We start from the raw sequence: 24,041 nt of genomic DNA, 5'->3' as shown, positions 1-24,041 counted from the left end.
AGACACCCTCCTAAACCTTGTGGACGGTCTTCCCAGAAGAGTTGAAGCTGTTATAGCTGCAAAGGGCGGGGCCAACTCAATATTGAACCCTACGGACTAAGACTGGGGGGCCATTAAAGTTCATGTGCATGTAAAGGCCAGTATATATACAGTATATATAATGTACTATATATAGCCCAATAGTTACAGCACTCAAAGTGTTATATTAACAAGTAGGAGTGTTACATAATACAATTTCATTAAAATGAAACTTTGAGTGCTGCAACCTTTGGACTGTCTCGGTCATCCCTGTTGCTTTGCTGAGCACCAGTTACAGTTGCCTGAGTGCACTTTGCCTTCATCACTGGACAGCTGGGATATATATATATATATACACACAATTTATACAATAAAATAATCCACATGCAACCAAAAATCTATAAAAATCAACTTTATTGATTCACAAAATCTCTTCAGTATCCAGGACTGGGTGTCATAGACGAGGAGATGAATAGTATATATACCACATATTGATGGGTTCCTATCATGGTCTAGATCATGAGATGAGTTGGCTTGAATTGAGACATTCTGTGTAACATCCGCCTTCTCGAGGACAGTCGGCAACGTCGGTCACACGCAGCATTTACATCAGGCATTGAAAGGTGAAAGGTCAGCGTGACATCATCCGGACGAACTCTGTGGAGGGAGGGAATAGTCAGAAGAAGGCTGGAGAAGGTGTCGGGGGTCAGAGTCCCGGCCAAAGAACTTACCTTCAAAATCCACCGTGCCATCTCCGTTCAGATCGGCTTCTCTCACTACGTCAGCAATCTCATTGTTGGTCAGCTTCTCTCCTAGAAGCCTTTGCATGGCTTGCTGTAGCTCTTCCAAAGTGATCTCTCCATCACCATTAGCATCAAACTGGAAGAGATAAGAGACAGGAAATGTATTTATTCTATTCAAGCTGTCCATAATGGAAGGTTCTTTATATCCTTAGATCTTCAAGGACTTAGGCAGGCCATAGACGGGGCAAAAACCGGACTTTTTTTAAAAAGAAAAATGAAAAATTGGTCGTTCAATCGGCCGACGTTACCACCATTGGTAAAAAGAAAAATCAGCTGATTTTCGGCCCGTCTACGGCCGGCAAATATAATAGCAGTGTCCCTGCAGAGAGCGCCGCTGTTATATTTGACATTTAAAAGTATAGCAAAGTTGCAACATTGTATCTATTTGTATCCATTTTGGATACAGAGGTTTCTATTCGGATACAAATAGATACAATGTTGCAACCACAATACTTTTAAATGTCAAATATAATAGTGGAGCTCTCTGCAGGGTCACTCCGCTATTATTGACATTTAAAAGTATAGCGGTTGCAACATTGTATCTATTTGTATCTGAATAGAAACCTCTGTATCCTATATGGCTACAAATAGATACAGATGTTCTTCTTTTTCTGTCTTCATCTTCTTCTTTTTCTTCTTTTCCGTCTTCTTGCAGGTCACGGCTCATGCGCATTTTTTTTAATCGGTAAAAAGATCGGCCGATTTGACCATCATTGCCGTCAAAATCGGCCGATCCACAAAATCGGCCATTTTTTTTAACATGACCGATTTAAAAAAATGTGTCAAAATCACGAAAAACGGCCGACAAATTCACCCACTAACGATCCGATTATTCTTTTGGACGAATTTTCGGCCGATTTTCAACCCATCTATGGCCTGCCTTCGGCTGGACATACATTACCCAATTTTCTTGTACAATTTCTGTGCAATCTCCTTTAGATTTACCTTCAACTATGTGGTGCAAGGGTTTGCCTGACAATAAAAATCGAATGTATTGTTTAGGTTTGCCCTCATATTATATGTTTTTTGGTAAATCTAACAGAAAATTGTACAATTGTATGTAGACCCCTAACAATGACTGGATAGAATAGGGGATAGCTAAACCTGTTCAAGGTATTTTTTTTTTGCTGTCCGTGACCATTGAGAAGATTGCCCTTGATTTCCTGTTCTGGAGACACAGCAGGAAGTGAGCGGAAATCTTTTCAAAGTGCGGGGAAATCCTCTACTGTACAGTTGTCACCGAAACAGGTAGCCCCATATGTGACAGCAGTGGGATTTTGGATTTTCAATCAGTGTCTGTCTTCTTGACAATGGTCACCGGGACAGATGCCCAGGCAGGGATACAGATAGCAATGAACACGTGAGTAAATCTGAAATTTAAATGTCACCCTGTGATATTCAAGCCCAGATGAGTGTTTATTTAAATGTATAATTACTTAAATATTATTAATTTTTAATAATAATACTGTATTAAATTTAATAAAATTTATATATTTTTTTATTTCATTAAATGACCTGTAATTAAAAAAAACAATATTTTTTTTTTTTATTTTGTAATGAAAAAAATGAAAGAAATTAAAATATTTAAAAAATAATTGTTGATTATTACTGCAATAATATTTTTTTTTTATATTCCGTGCATTACATGTATAAATTAATTAAATGAATATACTTTGATTCAATAAAAAAAATTACATTTTTATTTTATTTAAAAAAACAAAAAAACAAACTTTATTATTTTACTAAAGGTAAAAAGTCCAAAAAAAAAAAGTTTATTCCAATTAGAGACTATCTATAGAGCCAGCACGTTTTGGAGGCTGTAGCTGCAGGTAACCTATACTGTGTATTGATTAAAGTGAACCTTTTCTCAGACTAAGCACACTGCATTTACATTTTCAGAACAAGGGCAGTGAAATCAGTTTAAAACAGGCCCTCAATTACCTCTGTATCTATAGGTATCATGGACAAATTAATTGTCAACTGAAACCTTAGCTCTTTTCTGGTTACCATCTATTGTCCTAGAATCATAGCAGCCTGTCAGCCACTTGGGTGGCCAGGGGGAAAGGGGTGGTAAAACTAGGTAGTTGATCTGTATTTTTACCACCCCCTGACCTCCCACCTGCAAGCAGATATGGCAGTTGGAAGGGACTATATGATGCATTGCTCCATGGCAAAATTAATTTGCCTTGCCAAATTGGAAGGGATTGTACACATGTCATGGCCATGATGCATTGCCTCGTGCCCATGGCAAACTTCATTTGCCATGCTGGGTTTGACAGGCTGCACCCCCTGCAAAACTTGCCCATTGAAGTCCGTGAGGCTGCGCACAGCTGAACAAACGGTTCAATAAAAAAATCCCCATTCAGCTGGGGGTTCCACTGCGGGCCACTTTTCAGAAGGTGGTAGAAAATGCCGCCAGTGTAAAAGAGGCCCAAAAAACTGAATAACTATGTAAATACTTGAATCACCTGGGCCGTGTTCATGTACGGGTCCAAATCTGCCTAAATCAGAAGAAGAGTTCTGGAATTTTTATGTGCATATACACATACAGAACCTTAGGTGGGTAATACGGACCATACGATTTTGTGCAGGAACTTTCTTCCAGGAAGCATTTGGTGTTCGTAAATCAGTGCAAGGACCCTAAATCATTCATACATTCATTTGTAAATGTTGATTCTCCTATATCCAGGACACATCTGCATGAGATGTTTCTATACGATCTATATCCACCAATAAAACCTTCTCACCTCTTTGAAGGCATCTCGGAGTTCCTTCACCCCGATCATTCCTGCCGTCTCCTCCAGCAGCTTTGGAGTCATCAAATCAACAAAGTCCTGGAAGTCCACCCGACCACCAACTATGGAAGAAGAAGAAGGTCACCATAACCTGATGAGCACAAGGACCATAACCTGATGAGCACAAGGACCATAACCTGATGAGGACAAGGACCATAACCTGATGAGCACAAAGACCGTAACCTGATGACCACAAGGACCGTAACCTGATGACCACAAGGACCATAACTTGATGAGCACAAAGACCATAACCTGATGACCACAAGGACCATAACCTGATGAGCACAAAGACCATAACCTGATGAGCACAAGGACCATAACCTGATGAGCACAAGGACCATAACCTGATGAGCACAAGGACCATAACCTGATGAGCACAAAGACCATAACTTGAGCACAAAGACCATAACCTGATGAGCACAAGGACCATAACCTGATGAGCACAAAGACCATAACCTGATGAGCACAAAGACCATAACCTGATGACCACAAGGACCATAACCTGATGACCACAAGGACCATAACCTGATGAGCACAAAGACCATAACCTGATGACCACAAGGACCATAAATTGATGAGCACAAAGACCATAACCTGATGAGCACAAGGACCATAACCTGATGAGCATAAGGACCATAACTTGATGAGCACAAAGACCATAACCTGATGAGCACAAGGACCATAACCTGACGAGCACAAAGACCATAACCTGATGAGCACAAGGTGGAATATAGAAGCGTCGGGAGTATTATGTGTATACCAAAGATCACCTAATCATAGACACCGAGAGTAATGAAAGAGTATTTACATAGATAACGCCCACATGTGATGCTGAGCCTCCATGACTGAAAGAACTGTAATCCAATGAATGAAAGGGGTGGGGCAGGGACGGTCCAGCTGGGGAGGAAGGGGCTAGAGGAAGACTGTTTTGTTTACTAACGGTCCCCCCCCCCCCCATCAGCTCAGGCACAGCTAACCAGAGCAGTGTGATTACAGTAAAGCACACAGACATGGCCCCCTAGTAAAACACTCCCAGCACACAGTTAACCCTTTGATCGCTCCTAATGTTAACCCCTTCCTGTCCAGTGCCATTAGTACAGTATCAGTGTTTTTTTTAGTACTGATCAGTGTATTGGTGTCACTGGGGATGTCAGTGACACCAAGTCAGTTCCCCCCAGTGTCAGAAACCTGTCTTGGGAGGAATATGCATGCAACAAACTAACGCCAGCAAACAGATGGAATTTTTAATCTTTATGCTCGTTCCTGGTCAGTAAGGCAGAAAGTACTGAAGCTAAATTATTTGACAGGAGGCAGAACACGTGTGTATGGATGTTCGGGAAATTCCATTAAACAAAAAAAAAAAGAATCTCCAAATATTCCTTGTTTTAGGGTAGCTACTCCATGCACAGGCAGAAACATGCTCTGTGCGATCCTCAGGGGCGGGGCCTGTACTTCCTGTTACATCATCTCACCACCAGCTCTCAATACACATTGTAATCATAATAATAATGATGGTGATGTGTATCGTGTGATAAACGTGACTCAGTCCCAAAAAACATGACAGTCCCAAGACACAGGAAAAAACACAGTAAATCTTCAGTGTACGCCGTGAAACATCCAGAGCAGCAAAAATATACGAAAACGTCCACCGGCTAGCGAGCGCACTCGCCTTCAAATGCGACCCACAAGGAGTCACAAAACACGAAACATGTATGCTGGATGTTTCACGGCGCACACTGAAGATTTACTGTGTTTTTTCCCGTGTCTTGGGACTGTCATGTTTTTTGGGACTGAGTCACATTTATCACACGATACACATCATCATCATCATCATGTGTTCCTGCATGGCGACCACTTCCTGTTATCTCACATAGGGTGGTAAATTTGGCTATAATATATGTGAGATAACAGGAAGTGGTCGCCATGCAGGAACACTTGATGATGATGATGATGAGGAGGATGATGATGATGATGATGATGATGTGTATCGTGTGATAAATGTGACTCAGTCCCAACAAATATTATTAGATAAAGTGACTCAGTCCCAAAAAACATGACAGTCCCAAGACAGGAAAAAACACGGTAAATCTTCAGTGTACGCCGTGAAACATTCAGCGCAGCATAAATATACAGAAACGTCCTCCTCCGGCTAGCGTGCGCGCCCACCATCAAAATGCGACCCGCAAGGAGTCACAAAGCACAGAGAACCTCAAATGATGATTCCAAGAAATTGGTCCTGGATAGCAATCAAAGAGCGAAAGGACATCTCCAATGGCGCTGACAACCATTCACAGGCATGCTCCAGAAATGGCCGCAGACCTCCATCACCTCCAGCCCCTCACATAGAAGCAAGAAGACCCCCATAGTGTAATATGTCACAAACTTTATTATGAACAACATCCAAAAATAGCTACTCGCATTTACAATAGATCCGCAGACCAAAAAAGGCAAAATTCTTGCTGCAAAAAGCTGCAGGGAAGGTGTATGGGATCAGGTGCTGCTGTCTGTACCGGATATGACGTCACCACGCTTCCATCCTACGCGTTACGTCACTTCCCCAGCACCATTGGAGATGTCCTTTCGCTCTTTGATTGCTATCGAGGACCAATTTCTTGGAATCATCATTTGAGGTTCTCTGTGCTTTGTGACTCCTTGCGGGTCGCATTTTGATGGTGAGCGCGCACGCTAGCCGGAAGAGGACGTTTCTGTATATTTATGCTGCGCTGGATGTTTCACGGCGTACACTGAAGATTTACCGTGTTTTTTTCCTGTCTTGGGACTGTCATGTTTTTTGGGACTGAGTCACTTTATCTAATAATATTTGTTGGGACTGAGTCACATTTATCACATGATACACATCATCATCATCATCATCATCATCATCATCATCATCATGTGTTCCTGCATGGCGACCACTTCCTGTTATCTCACATATAGATTCTTATTATTATTATAGCCACATTTACCCCCCTAACTCCTCCCACAGTTTTTACACTACATAGACAGTAATATACCGAAACATGCGGATTGTTCCCGATTGGTGTGCTATTACTTTGTGGAACGTTTCGCCAAATAGTTCACGAAATATCGCGGTTTTTGTGGTGAAATTGGTCCCATAGGAATGAATGGCGGAATGTTCAAAACTAGAGTGGGAGCTGAAAAATCAGGACATGATATCTAAACTGCCATCACTCCCTCATTTTCAATCCCTCCTACACAAATCTTATATCAAAACGTTCAGCTATCCCTGCTGCCACTAAAAATTAGTCCACAGCTAAGCCATAGTCCTGATAGTTTTCACAATATGACCATTTGTTTGCAACTCACGCCGCCCCTTGACTTTCATTGAAACTCCACTGTAGCCACCTCAAATTTGAAGGGCAATTTCTAAACTGCGACTGTGCCTTCATTTTTAATATTTCAGAGACATTCTATGCATCAAAGTGTAGGTCTGGGCCTCGTGATTCTTACAATATAAAGCTCTTCACTGTAGGATTTATAATTTTTAAATTACAACCGTTTGAAGATGGCAACCGCCAGTGAAGTGAGCAAGTTGGAGCAGTTTGTTTTTAACCGCTCTTCTCTGCCCTTGCTGTAGAGTGAGTTGCCATAGGAACCCAGGTGTGTGAGCAGGCAGCAGAGTGACAATCCACTCCACCCAGTTACTCCGCCCACTCCAGTTGTAGACTACGGGTGGAGGCAAGAACACTTCTCACAATTTCCCCAGAAATTGGAGCTTTTCTAGTTATTATTATTATTATGTTCACTTTTGTCACATTGTAGTATTTTGTGCTGCTGTTACTGTCATTTGTTATTGATCGCACCCAGTCACATGTCGTTTGCATGTGGTATGTTTACACTTGGATGAGAGGCATGTATGTATTCAGTATATGTTCAATGTGCGTGTTCAGTATATGTTCAATGTCTGTATTCCTGGTTTATTGATCATGCACTGTGTAGTGCAGCCCCCTCTCACTTTTTTATTAGGAATATAGTTGGGTGTTTGCAGCCACTTTCTTGGGGGCCATTGCAGTTCGGGAGGTAATGCAGGAGGACCACCTTTATACTATGTATGTACACCGGGCACCCCCCCCCCCCCAGCACTCACGGTTCATGTTGATCTGCTGCGATAACTCGATCAGCTCCATCTCTGTCGGCATGTATCCCATAATCCTCATCAGGTTGCCGAGGTCCTTGCAAGTGATGAAGCCATCTTTGTCTTTGTCGAACTCTAGAAAGGCATCGCGGAGCTCTGCGGAGGGGAAGAGAGAGCCACCGATGAGATGATGTGCGTCTTTCTGCATGACAGTCCCTGTCAGAGTGCTACCTGACAAGAGGTGTTCCCATCAGAGCCCCCCTTACATCAGGTGTCCCATCAGAGCCCCCCCTTACATCAGGTGTCCCATCAGAGCCCCCCTTACATTAGTTGTTCCCATCAGAGCCCCCCCCCCCCGATATTAGGTGTTCCCATCAGAGCCCCCCTTACATTAGGTGGTCCCATCAGAGCCCCCCCCCCCCCGATATTAGGTGTTCCCATCAGAGTTCCCCTTACATCAGGTGTCCCCATCAGAGCCCCCTTATATTAGGTGTCCCCATCAGAGCCCCCTTATATTAGGTGTCCCCATCAGAGCCCCCTTATATTAGGTGTCCCCATCAGAGCCCCCCTTACATCAGGTGTCCCATCAGAGCCCCCCTTACATTAGTTGTTCCCATCAGAGCCCCCCCCCAATACTAGGTGTTCCCATCAGAGTTCCACTTACATCAGGTGTCCCCATCAGAGCCCCCATATATTAGGTGTCCCCATCAGAGCCCCCTTATATTAGGTGTCCCCATCAGAGTGTCTCCTTACATCAGGTGTCCCCATCAGAGTGCTCCATTACATCCCCATCAGAGTGCCCCCTTACATCAGGGTCCCCATCAAAGTGCCCTCTTACATTAGACATCCCCATCAGAGTGCCCCCTTACATCAGGGTCCCCATCAAAGTGCCCTCTTACATTAGGCATCCCCATCAGAGGCCCCCCCCCTAATATTAGGTGTTCTCATCAAAGCCCCCCCCCCTTTACATTACGTGTTCCCATCAGAGTACCCCTTTACATCAGCTGTCCCCATCAGAGTCCCCCTTACATCAGTGTCCCCATCAGAGTCCCCCTTACATCAACTGTCCTCATCAGAGTGTCCTCTTACATATGATCAGTTACCCCATCTGAGTACCCCCTTACATTAGGATCCTCATCAGAGTGCCCCCTTACATCAGGATCCTCATCAGAGTGTCCTCTTACATCAACTGTCTGCATCAGAGTGCCCCTTTACATCAGGTGTCTCCATCAGAGTCCCCCTTACATCAACTGTCCTCATCAGAGTGCCCCCTTATATATGATCAGTTACCCCATCAGAGTGCCCCCTTACATCAGGATCCTCATCAGAGTGCCCCCTTACATCAGGATCCTCATCAGAGTGCCCCCTTACATCAACTGATCAACTGTCCCCATCAGAGTGCTTCCTTATTATTATTATACAGAATTTATCGCCATCACAGTGCTCCTATACATCAATTGCCCCATCAGACTGGCTCAGTGATCAGTGGATGCACTCTCAGAGACCTGGGGGCTCAACTCAAACCTGGGGGGGGGGCACAGCCCTCCCCCACACGCCCCTTGCCTAGACCTGGTGTATACGAAGCCTAAAGGTCAACTTGGACTAGGATTTTTTTGTTTTCACCAAATGCTCAGTTGGGATTGGTCGGGCTTGAGACACTTTAAAGGAACAGTCAGTAAGAGGTGCAATGGGCAGTCCGCCATTAACCCAACCACAGCCAATCAGAAACTGATTTTACTGACCCAACAGCAACTTGCCATAGGTCCCATTCTATGACGTCCTGCACATGCCAGCGTATGGGGTATACATATGATATGTGAGTCGCCAATTGCTCAGCATGGCAGCCCAATGCATATACTATATAGCAGTCCATGCAGCTGCACTAGAACACGCCACAGTACACGCTACACGTGTTGCATTGCCAGGAAGGTAAGTGGGCGCCCAATCTGCGTTGTCCTGTCGGAAGGCAAAGCGCCTCGAAATTGCAACATTAAGGAGGAAATAATCAACAGAAAAGATTTTTACCTTCAATCTCGTCTGTTCCCAACTCCCGATACTGCGAAACAAGAGAAGACTGTAAGAAAAGGAAGGCAGATGGCTACACACAGACATTCATCCACCTCAGGATGGAAAGATTGCTACAAAGTGTCCAACAAGTATCCCTGAAATCTGACCCCCGGCCTTCCCTTCAGACTTGCACAGTTGTAGCCAATGGCGGACTGACAACTCATGGGGCCCCTGGGCAATAGGGGATCATGGGGCCCCTGTGTCCTTGCCCAAACTCAAAAAAGCCTATGAAAAAGGTACCAGGGGCATCTCATGGGGCCCCCTACTGACCCCGGGCCCTTGTGCAGTGCACGAGTTTCCAAATGGTCAGTCCGCCCCTGGTTGTAGCAGCTCCTCTCCTGGACTGAAATGGCTTCCTCTGATTTCACTGCACACTGTGAGCTTCTCACAGGCTGCAGCCATCAGATAGAGCTCCGCCTCATTTCCTGGCTGGAGGACGTCCGGCATCATCTGGCTCTTTCCTCCCCAGCCTGACCCACCCTTTCATTCATTGGATCTCAGTTCTTTCAATCATAGAGCCTCAGCATGACATGTGAGCAGAGGCGGACTGACCATTAGAGCACTCGGGCACTGCCCGAGGGCCCAGGGTCAGTAGGGGGCCCCATGAAATGCCGCTGGTACCTTTTTTATAGGCTTTTTTGTGTGTGCTTTGAGTGTGGTCAAGGACACAGGGGCCCCATGATCCCCTATTGCCCGGGGGCCCCATGAGTTGTCAGTCCGCCCCTGCATGTGAGTGTTACCTATGTAAATACAGCTTGCCTAGGAACGCCCACTCCTCCAGACTGACATCCTCCCTTCAGCCCGGTTCACAGTGATGCGGCGCAACACACGCGATTCGCACAGGAACCGCACCGCACCTTAGATTGTATGCCCCTTGAGGGTTAGGGACCTTAGATTGTACACCCCTTAAGGGTTAGGGACCTTAGACTGTACGCCCCTTGAGGGTTAGGGACCTTAGATTGTACGCCCCTTGAGGGTGAGGGACCTTAGACTGTACGCCCCTTGAGGGTTAGGGACCTTAGATTGTACGCCCCTTGAGGGTTAGGTACCTTAGACTGTACGCCCCTTGAGGGTTAGGGACCTTAGACTGTATGCCCCTTGAGGGTTAGGGACCTTAGATTGCACGCCCCTTGAGGGTGAGGGACCTTAGATTGTACGCCCCTTGAGTGTTAGGACCTTAGATTGTACGCCCCTTGAGGGTTAGGGACTTTAGATTGTACGCCCCTTGAGGGTTAGGGACCTTAGACTGTACGCCCCTTGAGGGTTAGGGACCTTAGATTGCACGCCCCTTGAGGGTTAGGGACCTTAGACTGTACGCCCCTTGAGGGTTAGGGACCTTAGATTGTACGCCCCTTGAGGGTTAGGGACCTTAGATTGTACGCCCCTTGAGGGTTAGGGACCTTAGATTGTACGCCCCTTGAGGGTTAGGGACTGATGTGAATGTACAATATACAGTATATGTAAAGCGCTGCGTAAAGTGCCAGCGCTATATAAGTACCTGAAATAAATAATAAATTCCTGTGCAAATCACATGTGATCTCTGTGCGGTGTGGATGGAACCCGAAATCGCATCACACCCACGCCAAAAAGGTGCAGGGCCCTTTTTTTTCCCGCACCTGATTCGCATCCCATGGGTGTGCACACCTATGTGATGAGAATTCTGGTAATCGCACCGCGTTTGCGATCTGTTTCGGGGTGTCATTGATTTAACATTGACATGCGTACCAGATCACATGGACGCTGCTCCATTGCAATCAACACAGGATTTGCTGCGTTTCCCGCACCGCATTAGTGTGAACCAGGGTTGAATGCGTTTTGATATTTGTATAACTCCTCCCAGGAGCCAGCCCACTGCTGGCATCAATGCTGGAGAGGAGTACTGAGGCAGGGTGCTGTGATGTTTCCAGGAAACTACGCTGCCAGCTCCTCCCACCAGCCATGATCTGCCTGCATTGCAGAGGGAAGTACAGAGACCTGGTGATGACATCACTAGCTCTCATATAAGGTATGCAATGGAAATGCAGAATTTTTATTTAAATATTTAATTAGCATGTGGATGAGAGGGGAGGGAGGAACCAGGGAAGGCAAGCTATAAGTAACCTTCAGCTGGTAGGCTAGATTCACATTTCTGCAGGTTAGGAATACGTGCAAAATTGTGTACTTTCCTGACATGCACAGAAACGCACGGCGATGCCATAACCTCTTAATTGCACCTCCATGCGCCTGCTGCGACGCCGTGCGTTTCAGTGCAGCATGCTTTGTGAAAGGATCATTGACTTGTTTTCCGCGTTTCTCACATGCAGGGCTGTCCATTGAAATGAATGGGCTACCCAACACACAACGCATGGGAAGCGGCTGAAAATACTGCGAAACGCACGCACGCTCCAGAACACGCACAAGCGTGAACCAAGCCCACAGTATTCATCTTTTCCAGATAAGAATTTGCTCCTTACAGCTCCCTTCCCCCATTTCCGTTAGACTGTAAGCTCTTGTGTCTGGGGCCCCTTTCATGTATATTTTGTCTTTACAATTTATGAAACCCTGCGCCATATGTTGGGTGTTACCAGGGGCGGACTGACAACTCATGGGGCCCCCGGGCAATAGGGGATCATGGGACCCTATGTCCTTGTCCAAACTCAAAAAAGCCTGTGAAAGGTACGAGGGGCATCTCATGGGGCCCCCTACTAACCCCGGGCCCTCGGGCAGTGCCCGAGTTTCCAAATGGTCAGTCCACCCCTGGGTATTACAGAAATGAAGTGGAGTATATATGGAGTATATACAAGTATATGTGAAGGTAAATTACAATGAATAAATAAGGACTGCAATCCCCAGCATGAACTTCTAGCCTAATGCTGGCTGGGCATTCTGGGAGTTGTAGTTCCTCAATAGCTGTATAGCAGAGGCTGCCCCAGCCTGCAGTCAATGAATACATATGTAATAGACCTCTGCCATAAGGCGACTGAAAATATTTATGTTTTATCTCATTTAGAATAGGTCTGGTTTTGGCTTTTGACGTTTTTTTCTACAGCCAGTAACCCCCCAGCATGTTATCCTATGTCTCCATACACACACAGACTGTAATCACCTTTTTTTGGGAGGGGCGTTTTTTGACTGGAAAAAAACCCACAAAACTAGCAGGTTTTTAGAGAAGTTTTTTAGCTGTAAAAATGCTCTAACGCTGATAAATGCGGTAAATTGCTGCAAACCGGTGCTTTTGGACTTTTTGTCAGCAAAAAAAACCCACTAAACAAAATGAAAAAACATAGCAAAACGTGGTAAATCACAGCAAAACGGCACTTTGGGACTTTTTTTCAGCAAAAAAATATTTTTCTTGTTTAAAAAAAATGCAAAAAAATGCTGCAAAATGCGGTAAAATGTGTTAAATCGCGGCAAACCGGCACTTTTGTACTTTTTTTTAGCATAAAAATATTTTTTTGGTTAAAAAAAACACAAAAAAATGGCAAAATGTGGCAAAACACTAAAGCAGGGTGAAAAACTCCAGTTTTTAACGTGACTTTACACAGCTAACGTTATCAGCATTATTAAAACGCCCCCCCCCAGTGTGCATGGAGCCTAAGTCCTCATGCACACTGGACGTTTTCACAGCGGCTGTTTTTTGCTTTTGCCATTTTTTTCTACAGCCAATAACCCCCCCGGCATGTTATCCTAGGTGTCCATACACACACAGACTGGAATCTATGTTTTTTGGCTGGAAAAAAAAACCCTGAAGGGGTTTCTAGAGGAGTTTTTTAGCTATAAAAATGCTCTAATGCTGAAAAACACAGCAAAATGCGCTAAATAGCAGCAAACTGGTGCTTTATGACTATGTTTAGCAAAAAAAAAAACTTTTTTTTTGTCAAATGCTAAAAAACGCAAATGTGCAAAAACACGGCAAATTAGGACATTTTTACAGCAGCTGTTTTTTGTTTTTGCCTTTTTTTTCTACAGCCAGTAACCCCCCCAGCATGTTATCCTATGTCATGACTGCCAGTAATCTATGAATAAATATTACAGGCTGAGATCATTTTCTTTACATTCAAGCTGTGGGTTCTGGGTAATCATCAGTGCAAATTATGAAGGTTCCCCCACTTACACACAGCTGTAGGACAATTAAAGGACAAATTGGGGATCACAAGCAGCACAGACAGTTCCACTTTCAGAAAAGTCCAGTGTTCCTTATAACTTACCCCACCAATCAAATCCAAAGCTGACAGTTATAATGACAATTGTAGGATTACTGTGTGGACCAGAATGATTTTCCATTTCATACCCCTCCCAGGTGATATTTCAGACACTCACCCCCTGCTTCTCCGCAATGCCCTTCCGTAGGAAGATACAAGCTGGGCCAAATCCCTGCATGCCAGTGCCAAGGGTCAGGACCGGCAACGCCAACTCGGAGTCTGTAACGGTAAGCTTCCGGCGAAACCTCGACACGGCTCCCACCGCCTGGGAGAGAAAAAAGCAACATCAACAAAAAGAATCCATTGTACCTGTGAGAGATCTGCTGGAACTTCTGTTACACTAAATGTATGTAACAAGACAGACAGACAGATATATAGACAGTATATAGGAATAAATAGATCCATAGATAGATAAACAGAGGGCTGCCCAAACTATTGGAACTATATAAATCCTGTATTATAATAATAATATTAATAGATAATGTATAGATAGATAATAGATATATCACAACATACAGTATACTGACAGACAGACAGACCGACCTAGTTTCATAGATAGTTTGATGGATCATTCAACAGATAGAATGATAGACAGACAGACAGACAGACAAGCAGTATATAGGAATAAATAGCTCCACAGATAGAGTACTGCACAAACTATTGGAACTTTATAAATCCTGTATTATAATAATAATAATGTATAAATAGATAATAGATATATCATAGACATACAGTACACTATAAAAACTAGATAGATAGATATAGTGCTACACAACTATTGGGACTATATAAATCCTGTATAATAATAATAGATAACATATAGATATTTAATAGATCAAAGACATATACTGTACATAAAAAGAGACAGATAGATAGTAGATGATAGACATATACTGTATATAAAAAGATAGATGGATGAGTAGGTGGATGGATGGATAGATAGATTTAAAAAAAAATCATAGATGTGTAGATAGATAGGTAGCTGGCTATAACATATAAATATAGATAATTATATGATAGAGAGATAGTAGATATAAAAATAGATAGATAGACACACAGTATATATAACTAGTTTCACAGACAGACAGACAGACAGACAGACAGACAGACAGACAGACAGACAGACAGACAGACAGACAGACAGACAGACAGACAGACAGACAGACAGACAGACAGACAGACAGACAGACAGACAGACAGTCAGTCAGTATATATAACTAGTTTCATAGACAGACAGACAGACAGACAGACAGACAGACAGACAGATAGACAGACAGTATATATAACTAGTTTCATAGATAGATAGATAGACAGACAGACAGACAGACAGACAGTATATATAACTAGTTTCATAGACAGACAGACAGACACACATAGTATATATAACTAGTTTCATAGACAGACAGACAGACAGACAGACAGATAGATACACAGTATATATAACTAGTTTCATAGATAGATAGACAGACAGACAGACAGACAGTATATATAACTAGTTTCATACGCACACACACGCAAACATAGATATACACAGACAGACAGACAGACAGACAGACAGATAGATAGATAGATAGATAGATAGATAGATAGATAGATAGATAGATAGATAGATGGATGGATAATAGATAGATAGATAATAGATAGATAGATAGATAGATAGATAGATAGATAGATAGATAGATAGATAGATAGATAGACATGCAGTATATAGGAATAAATAGCTCCACAAATAGAGAGTGCTGCACAAAGTATTGGAAGTTTATAAATCCTGTATTATAATAATAATAGCTAATGTATAGAAAGATAATAGATATATCATAGACATACAATATATTGTATATAAATAGATAGATTGTTACACAACTATTGGGACTATATAAATCCTGTATAATAATAATAATTTTAGATATAGATAAATATTAATATAGATTAGATAAAGGTATAGATATTTAACAGATACAGACAGGACAGATAGACAGATAGACCACACAGCAATCTCTCACACATGAATGTTTCCACAACTGATATATTTCTGTACATAGGACATGGATTATTTTGTGTCATTTCTGCAATTAGTTTGGCGGTAATAGTTGGCGATGTCCCCTCCATTTCAAGAACATTCCTGAATGTATGGAAGAGATAATTTTATGCTAGCATTCTATTTATCAATGTTACTAGTTGCCGACATTCATTATCATTTTAGTTATAGTTTTGTTCATGCTGTATATCCTGATACATACAATTACAGTTTATTATCTATAAAAGTAATTCAATAAGACATTTGAGGGGGTTATTTATAATAATAAACACGAGTGGAAGGAAAACCCTCAATGACCAAAGAAAGATCCTTTCTTTGATTTTCCCGAGGACCACAAGATAAAGCCTTCTTGGCCATCATGATAAACAACTCACTTTCCTTTAAATTTTCTTTTCCCATGTTATTTATAAACAGCCCATACAGCACCCAAAACACTCAATGAGATTGTCACCCACCTTTCTGGCGAAACGTGAACCCTTCTTCCCTATACGGGATTGCCCAACAAGGATCAACAAACAGAAAACAGAATGTTCACGGCTCAAGACAATGGAGCTACAAGGGTAGAGCAGCGTTGGGTGATGAGGGCCACTCAAGGGTCAACTTTTTTCTCGAAGACTGAGGAAGAATGTTGCAGAAGACACAACCAAGGGCAAGGGTACGAACAAACGTGAAACCGGATGGTCTAACCAATCAGATCGGTTGATTAAAGGCTACGAAAGAAGTCGATGTTGACACGGACAAGAGAGGAGAGTAGACGATGGATGCCACAGGAGCTATGGGAGTGGATTGGTATTAGAGATCACCAGAAAGAGGATAAGACAGATTATATCACATGCCTCCTCTCGGACTCTAAACATCTGCTGAATTAAGAGCCCCCCCTTCCACCAGGACATCTGGCGAATCAGTTCAGGATATGGAAACAGCAGCTGGGTTCCAGGGTTATTAGCCGCCTGTGCTTAAATGTACGGGCTAGTCCATTCATTTCATGTCTTCTTATACCGATTGATTGTCCTTGTCTTGATTGTCAACCGCCTCCTCGAGATTCTAAGGCCAACCGGAGGATGCTTCTGGAGATATCAGACTTCTGTTATCCGGCTCTTACGTCCTGGTTTACGTCACGGCTTGTATCACCATCCAGAATGTAGGCCTTGATGGTCCTTGTGGTCACCTTCAACTGCATGAACACTTCATACCAGTCAAGAGGTGAAGGCAATAACATTTTGGCACCTACTACACAGACGTTTGTAATATAATCCCCTCCCAAATTAACAGCCACTCCTACTATCGTCCATGACACCTGGTCAACATGCTACACATGGTCATGGTCATGATATGGTCATCATGCCACACCCTCATATACCCGTATTTTAATGTTGATGGTGAGAGGTTTTCTTGAAAAATAACATTGTCTCATGACCCATAAACGAAACTTCATAAAAGTTAATAAGTTCTGTATTTTAAAACCACAAAAGCAGAGATTTGCATCTTGGGGTAATGTAACACTAATCTTGAACAATTTCCTTTTCCTCAACTCATATCCTGTATTGCTTGCAGAACACACTTGCAGCTTGATTGATTTTACCCTAAGTCTAGGTGTGTGTGAGCTTTCATATTTTTGTTACATGAAATTAAAAAAAAAATATTTACCCCTTTTTATATATATTTTTTTAAATAGCTTATTGTTGCTTTTTACTTTTATCACTTTTCCAAAACCTAAGCAAATGGGCTGAAATGTTTACAAAAATAGACTTTGTTTTGATCAGCAGCAATGGCATTGCAACATTCATTGTATTACCATGAAGCCCATTGGTTCAGAATTTGTATTACAATGTTTTTATTAATTTATAAATTGTTTAAGACAGGAGCAGCAAAACACACCCACGCAGGGGCTATCAATTGCACATAAAAAAGTAAAACACCAGTGCTCTGACACCAACAGAGCAAAAGGTGTGCCCACGCAGGGGCTATCAATGGCACATAATTGACAAAAACATCAGTATAACACTGACAGTCACTCAAACTAAAGGCAGCTATCCACCGCCACACCAAAAACAAACAGAAAAAGAAAAGGAAAGAGGAGTACAAAAGGAAGAAGATAACAAGTCCAAGAGCAGGGGTCCGAGAACGCCAATACCGAGCAACATCACAACTCCAGACTAGCCGGGGGGAGCATGGGAAAGGCATATTATAACCACGGCTCTTATATTTTCAAAAACTTCCATTGGGAGTCGTTACAGATGCTCGACATCTGTTCATTGAGCATCATAGTGGTCATACGGTCCCGCACCCCCTGAAGAGGGACAAACGGGCTCTTCCAGGCCTGAGCGATTGTTCTAGTGGCCGACAAAAACAAATAGGAAGCCAACTTCTGCTGGTGAGCCAAGAGGCTCGGGATGGGACAATGAAGCAAAGCGTACCGGGCATCCCGGAGTATGGAGAGATGGAACTAGGTGAAAAGGAGGCTAAACACACGAGACCAAAAACGAAGCAGCCTCGGGCATGACCACCAGATATGCAATACATCAACACGATGGCCACAACCCCGAAAGCATCGATCACTACAGGCAGGGTTCGCCTTGGCCAAACGAGTCGAAACCCAATACCAATGAAACAATACCTTGTATGCCAACTCCAGTGTAGTCGTATTAAATCAACATTTAGCTATAAGTGACCAGGCCCTATTCCAGTCCTCCAGATCCAGGTTGCGCTCCCACTGAGTGACATATGAGAGAAACGTACACATATTTGAAAAGGCAGTTAGCTACCTATCTTAAAATTTTAAATATATCCAGAAACATTGACTGGTGGCAGAAAAAGAGCTGTGTACAACAGATCGAAGAACTTGTGTACTTTAGACCAGCCTTTCTCAACCAGGGTGCCCACAATGGGGTACCTTGAGGTTCCTTCAGGGGTGCCTTGGCAAAATATCTAAAAATTGCTCAAAACTTGTATACAAGCCTGCCTTTTAGTTACACAAAGCCACAGGTTTGCATTGTGCACCACTATGCACCACTACCTTCTAGCTGCTGGCATACTGACAACCAATGATATCATCAGGTGATAAGGAGGATGTCAGTTGCCTGCACAGCATCCTAGTTTTACCCTCCCCCGCCACTCTCCATCAGTGCTGGGGTCACATTAGCTCAGTGATGGAGAAAAACCTGAGGGAGAAGAGAAACATGGGAATACTAGTCAGTACCAGTGTGTAAAAATGTATTTGCTTTGAAAGAATAAATCACCTTTAATACTGGGTGTCCTACATGTGTTACGGCGTTATATAAAACTTTTCACATTTAGAATGGGATGCCTCAAGACTTTCCATAATTTTAAAGGGTGCCTCAGGACCGTGTATAATTTTTAAAGATGCCTTGACTGAAAAAAGATTGAGAAACACTGCTTTAGACAGTCAAGAACTATAAAAATTATCCCTGAAAGTAGGCACGACAGATGGGCAAGCGATGCCCGGAACAAATTCAGAGGCATCTGCAACCCCTGAGGATACCTGACTATCAGATACCTTGTGGGACTACAGATACCAGGATGGCACTAAGAGCTTGGTTGTCCCTGTGTCCATTGAGTCACAATTTGTGGACTGGGGGGGAAAGTGTTTAGTCCTTTTTTTCTGAGACTAGACCTTCTGGTCCTGTAAGCACAACAAAAAGTGAGAGGAACTCTCTCCATAGTAAGAAGACAGTTCCCCCAGGAACGAGTATTCCAATTAAAAGACATCCCTCTTCTCCAGATTATATGGCAACTCAAAATCTTCAATTTTTCACCTAATTTTCCATCCCAGAGACAATGGTCACCAGAACAAATAGAATGGGTTAACCTCCATAGCAGGAACACAGACAGCAAGAAAAAACCTGACAAAGGTAAAATAAACTATTTTGCGTATGAATACACTTTAAATGGAATGAAATATAAAGATTGGAGTTGTAATAGTCCACAAAGAACACATAACATATCACATTTGAATCAAGCAAGCCTTCATATATCCTAAGAGGAATTACAAAGAGTTTTTAGTTTTAAAAAGGAAGGTTGGCCGGAGGAAGAATGGAAACCAAAATCCCGGTCAATGTTCCCGTCTTTCCAGGTCATGGTTCAGCTAGTAGTAGTAGTCACTTTCAACCGGATTTGTTTGGCAGTGTTGAAGAAATGGCTTGGACAAGCTACGAAACGTCATTAATTATAGAACAAGTCCGCTTGAAGGTGACCAACTACTAATAGCTATCGGAAGCCAAAGCAGACAATTCTAAAAGCAGGCAACAGATCTTTGCAAGAAAGCAATATAAAGTCAGAGCAAAGGGGATTATGAACATAGAAACACATTTAAAACCCAACACGATACTATTTTACATAGAAGTTTATCACCGGGCTTCCATAATTGCTTTCGGAATGACCTCTATGTGAAGGCTTTGGCCATGGTTGCTCACATTACCCATGGAAACCAAAATCCCGGTCAATGTTCCCGTCTTTCCAGGTCATGGTTCAGCTAGTAGTAGAAGTCACTTTCAACCAGATTTGTTTGGCAGTGTTGAAAAAATTTGCTTGGACAAGCTACAAGACGTCATCAACATTATAGAACAAGTCCGCTTGAAGGTGACCATCTACTAGTAGCTATCGGAAGCCAAAGCAGACAATTCTAAAAGCAAGCAACAGACCTTTGCAAGAAAGCAATATAAAGTCAAAGCAAAGCAAAGGGGATTATGAACATAGAAACACATTTAAAACCCAACACGATACTATTTTACATTGAAGTTTATCACTGGACTTCCGTACTTGCTTTCGGAATGACCTCTATGTGAAGGCTTTGGCCATGGTTGCTCACATTACCCATGAAAACCAAAATCCCAGTCAATGTTCCCGTCTTTCCAGGTCATGGTTCAGCTAGTAGTAGAAGTCACTTTCAACCGATTTGTTTGGCAGTATTGAAGAAATTTGCTTGGACAAGCTACAAGACGTCATCAACATTATAGAACAAGTCCGCTTGAAGGTGACCATCTACTAATAGCTATTGGAAGCCAAAGCAGACAATTCTAAAATCAGGCAACAGACCTTTGCAAGAAAGCGATTTAAAGTCAAGGCATAGCAAAGCAGATTATGAACATAGAAACACATTTAATACCCAACATGATACTATTTTACATTGAAGTTTATCACCGGGCTTCCATACTTGCTTTCGGAATGACCTCTATTTGAAGGCTTTGGCCATGGTTGCTCACATTACCCATGGAAATCAAAATCCCGGTCAATGTTCCCGTCTTTCCAGGTCATGGTTCAGCTAGTAGTAGAAGTCACTTTCAACCAGATTTGTTTGGCAGTGTTGAAAAAATTTGCTTGGACAAGCTACAAGACGTCATCAACATTATAGAACAAGTCCGCTTGAAGGTGACCATCTACTAGTAGCTATCGGAAGCCAAAGCAGACAATTCTAAAAGCAAGCAACAGACCTTTGCAAGAAAGCAATATAAAGTCAAAGCAAAGCAAAGGGGATTATGAACATAGAAACACATTTAAAACCCAACACGATACTATTTTACATTGAAGTTTATCACTGGACTTCCGTACTTGCTTTCGGAATGACCTCTATGTGAAGGCTTTGGCCATGGTTGCTCACATTACCCATGAAAACCAAAATCCCAGTCAATGTTCCCGTCTTTCCAGGTCATGGTTCAGCTAGTAGTAGAAGTCACTTTCAACCGATTTGTTTGGCAGTATTGAAGAAATTTGCTTGGACAAGCTACAAGACGTCATCAACATTATAGAACAAGTCCGCTTGAAGGTGACCATCTACTAATAGCTATTGGAAGCCAAAGCAGACAATTCTAAAATCAGGCAACAGACCTTTGCAAGAAAGCGATTTAAAGTCAAGGCATAGCAAAGCAGATTATGAACATAGAAACACATTTAATACCCAACATGATACTATTTTACATTGAAGTTTATCACCGGGCTTCCATACTTGCTTTCGGAATGACCTCTATTTGAAGGCTTTGGCCATGGTTGCTCACATTACCCATGGAAATCAAAATCCCGGTCAATGTTCCCGTCTTTCCAGGTCATGGTTCAGCTAGTAGTAGAAGTCACCTTCAACCGGATTTGTTTGGCAGTGTTGAAGAAATGGCTTGGACAAGCTACGAAACGTCATCAACATTATAGAACAAGTCCGCTTGAAGGTGACCATCTGCTAATAGCTATCGGAAGCCAAAGCAGGCAACAGACCTTTGCAAGAAAGCGATATAAAGTCAAGGCATAGCAAAGGGGACTATGAACATACAAACACATTTAAAACCCAACACGATACTATTTTACATTGAAGTTTACCACCGGGCTTCCATACTTACTTTCGGAATGACCTCTATTTGAAGGCTTTGGCCATGGTTGCTCACATTACCCATCCTGCCAGTCACTCTTCGCCCCAGTAGAGAGCTTCCATAAAACAAGGCATAATGATTGGTCTCTAAGTTGTGCTCATTGCGTTCTTGAGTAGCTACCACATTCCGTAGCTCGAGGCTCTGACATGCGTTGTGTTCGGCACTCTACAGCACAAATGGGGGATCTTGCATGTGAACATTAGTGAAAAGCCTTGTGCATCTGGTGGGGTCTGCTGGATAATTCTATAAAAATTACATTCTGGAAGGGGGTAGAACTCATGCACGTAAAAGTGACAAGTAAATTGGGACAGACAGAACTGTGGGGGGGGGGGGGGGAGTGACAGTGACAGATGGGCACCCAGATCTTTGCCGTCCAGGAGTTAAAGCCAGCAATGTTGGGATTAGCAGATGACTATTCACAGTCCAATATAATAACTTAACTTGACCAAAGAGATTAACTTGTTTGTCCCGTGTGCTGAATCCTGAAGGAAGCAGCTTGTAACCTTGCGCTTGTTAATTTGGCTCAATTCGTGGCGTTTAAAGCCGCGGATTACATTTTTTTTTTTTGATGCCTGGGTGGACGTGAGAATTAATGATGTCTCAGGAAGGAAATCAGCTAGCGGGTCACTACGGTTTGGTTGGCCAGTTTTCAGCATGGCCTGGGATTATCTGAACAAAATGTTGTGACCTGATTAATATTGATGTCAGCATGCCTCAAAGTCTAAAAATTCCAGACCTGTTTCATCTCACTGACCTTTTAAAAGACATTCATGGTCTGTATGAGTGTTTAGGAGGGGCCCCCAGGTTGTTATCAGACCTACAGAGGGTCCACTACAATCTCTCAATGGTTCTCTGTACAGGCCTGGATAGGTGCGCTACAGGTAGGCAGGTTACCTACAAGTGTGGGTTTTTGTCACATCCAGTAAGTTAGCCTGCCCAGGCGGGGAAGGTTTTAACCAGCACTTGGCTCCTTTCCCAGGCTTTTTGGGCCTTGCCTATCCACCCTGTGGGATACCTAGAGCTGGAAGGCCAGGTTCAGGGAGCCAGTCCTGCTTCAGCTGTAACCAACACGGGACATTAAGAAGGGATTGCTGCGCCCAGTAGTCCTTTCAAACCACCGGAAGATTAGAGACCTGCCAAGCCTTGGACAATGCCAGAAATGGACTATCTCCTTGTCAAGGTATGCCTGGGCAGCTCAGTTTAGATAGGCTTAGCTAGGATTACACTGAATGTACTGTTTGGACTTTGCCGCAATCTTTAGTAAACTGACTCTAAGCCTGGTCTAAAGTTATTTAAAAGAGGTGCATAGTAGATGATGGCGCATAAAAGGAACTGGGTCTGTAATGCACAATGGGGTATGAACTCGGCATGAGAGCTGGAGTTGGAGAGCAGTTTCAAGTAGTCCAAAAAGAGAACTCGAATTAATTGGGAAAAATGCAAGGTGTTCTATGAATAGTGCCTCCCTATGGTTACTATGCAGCAGGGCAGCCACTCGACGTGGGACTACTACAGTGATTCTCTGCTTCCACTGCTTTCCCTCAGGTATGGCACATACATACATTGGTCAGAGCTGGACCAAAACTAACAAACGTGAATATCTCATAGAAACATCCCATATAAACAGTACAGTTCATTTTCCAAATTACAGGTGGTGTTAGTTTCCAATAAG

General features: G+C 43.0%; 1 protein-coding gene across 2 annotated transcripts; it reads right to left on the bottom strand.

The window, feature by feature from the left end:
- Window positions 1-415: 415 nt before the first annotated feature.
- CABP5 (calcium binding protein 5) lies at window positions 416-22,534 on the bottom strand. Of its 2 annotated transcripts, none has more exons than XM_089684187.1 (7): window positions 22,343-22,534; window positions 14,079-14,225; window positions 9,738-9,768; window positions 7,725-7,868; window positions 3,569-3,678; window positions 750-897; window positions 416-675 (listed from the first exon to the last, which is right to left on the bottom strand). In XM_089684187.1, the coding sequence occupies exons 1-7, from the start codon at window positions 22,394-22,396 to the stop codon at window positions 650-652; spliced, it is 660 nt and encodes a 219-aa protein (XP_089540313.1). In that variant the 5' UTR covers window positions 22,397-22,534; the 3' UTR covers window positions 416-649. The 2 variants fall into 2 exon arrangements, with proteins under 2 accessions (XP_089540313.1, XP_089540314.1); XM_089684188.1 differs by lacking the exon at window positions 22,343-22,534 and adding an exon at window positions 16,454-17,211.
- Window positions 22,535-24,041: the final 1,507 nt, after the last annotated feature.

Source organism: Staurois parvus, unplaced genomic scaffold, assembly GCF_062004578.1.
Source record: "Staurois parvus isolate SC_StPar_1 unplaced genomic scaffold, SC_StPar_1.0 ptg000338l, whole genome shotgun sequence".
NCBI lineage: Eukaryota > Metazoa > Chordata > Amphibia > Anura > Ranidae > Staurois > Staurois parvus.
The sequence above is the reverse complement of the archived record's forward strand: the minus strand, read 5'-3'. Positions and strand labels throughout refer to the sequence as shown.

Coding starts and splice junctions, on each gene's coding strand:
- CABP5 (XM_089684187.1), bottom strand. CDS start 22,396: ATGGGTAATGTGAGCAACCATGGCCAAAGCCTTCAAATAGAGGTCATT. Junction 9,769..14,078: donor GCATTGCGGAGAAGCAGGGG/GTGAGTGTCTGA, acceptor CTTGTTTCGCAG/TATCGGGAGTTGGGAACAGA. Junction 7,869..9,737: donor GGGAACAGACGAGATTGAAG/GTAAAAATCTTT, acceptor TCCCCTCCGCAG/AGCTCCGCGATGCCTTTCTA.